This window comes from Trichomycterus rosablanca, unplaced genomic scaffold, assembly GCF_030014385.1.
Source record: "Trichomycterus rosablanca isolate fTriRos1 unplaced genomic scaffold, fTriRos1.hap1 scaffold_268, whole genome shotgun sequence".
NCBI classification, from domain to species: Eukaryota; Metazoa; Chordata; class Actinopteri; order Siluriformes; family Trichomycteridae; genus Trichomycterus; species Trichomycterus rosablanca.
This window is the reverse complement of record NW_026947096.1, coordinates 689-2,090: the sequence shown is the minus strand read 5'-3', so window position 1 is coordinate 2,090 and position 1,402 is coordinate 689. Positions and strand designations below refer to the sequence as shown.

The window sequence follows — 1,402 nt, the reverse complement described above, 5'->3', positions numbered from 1 at the left end:
GACCAAAATGCTTGTCTCTACAAATTTCCTGACGGTCCAAAGTAATTTCTAAAAGTTCCATTCGTCGTCCATGCAACTTTCCACAAAAAAACTCTAAAAACAACACATAAATTAAAAGAGTTAACAACACTCCAAACATGCCACACTTGCCAGCCGCCATCTTGATTAGTGAGGCAGTTAACCCACATCCCCAGTTCATCTTCTGAACAAACAGGCTTTTTGTACAGCACAGTTTAAGTTCATATCACTGTGGGCCTCATGGCACAGTAGTAGAGTGCAGAGTCAGATACTGCAGCAGGGTTGATCTCCAGATCCACTTTCTTTTCCTTTTTGTTATGTTTGATGGACATTCTCCGGTCAGGTGGTTGAGCCGGGGTGACAGTACCTTCATAAATCAGCAGCAGAAATTCTGGTTTTGATCCAGGTTTTTGTTGATACCAGTGGAGACCACTTTCAAATCCTTCATATATACAAGACAGTGTGATGTTTCTTCCTTCAGTTGAAGATACGCTGGTTTGACTGGGTTTAATGCTCTCAGCAGCCTCTGCTAAAAATAAATAAATAAATAATAACATATAATTTATTTTGACTGGATATTGCGATTATGTTTATAGTACAAAATGAATACATGACCAATGAAACATGATGCTTATAATATAACTTACCATTATCATCAGCAATAATGAAGATGAAGAACAGGAGTAACATCATTGTGCTGAATGTCAAATTCAAATAAAACATAAGGAATTGTTTCTACTGTATGTAACCACATCTAGCTCCCCACCCCCAATTCAGTTAGTCATGTTAACTCCTCTTTCATCTGATATTGTGAAGGTAGATGATCAAATCTTATTTATGAATACAATCTAGATGTAGATAATCATGTCTGCAATTTAGGATTATGAATGTATTTGTTTTGAGATGGTTGGTTAATTTAAAATTTTGGTTTACAGTTTATTTGTACATTTTTTCATTTACTTGTATAAAGTTTAGTGGCTCAAAAAGTTGGTTTATTATTAAATAGTATTTCATTCATTTATTGTTTTACTACTGCTTGTTGTATTGGTTATTTATCGTCCTGTTGTTAACCACTATGGTGGTTCCACCTCCAAAGAAAGTCAAGGTCCACAGCAGAATGTAGTCCAAAAAATAAGGCTTAATTTATTTGAAATAATACAAGAAAGTGTCACTTGGAGGTCTGAAACTAAAATAAAAATAAGGACTGCAAAGATAAACTTAACACTGTAAAAATTGCTGTAAATTTACAGTAAATATTTCACAGTAAAATACTATTTTTTATTATTTAAAATTAGTACTATACTAAAGTTAGTACTATACTGTATGATATGGCTGTGCCTTAGTTTACAGTAAAATACAAGAAACCGCAATGCATGATTGGATT

At 33.7% G+C, this 1,402-nt stretch overlaps 1 gene segment (V, D, J or C); it reads right to left on the bottom strand.

Moving 5' to 3' along the window:
• Positions 1–239: 239 nt before the first annotated feature.
• Positions 240–708, bottom strand: LOC134307385 (T cell receptor alpha variable 14/delta variable 4-like). The segment is given in 2 exon segments: positions 240–547; positions 666–708. Coding segments are annotated over 2 exon segments (351 nt in total).
• Between the last annotated feature and the right edge of the window lie 694 nt (positions 709–1,402).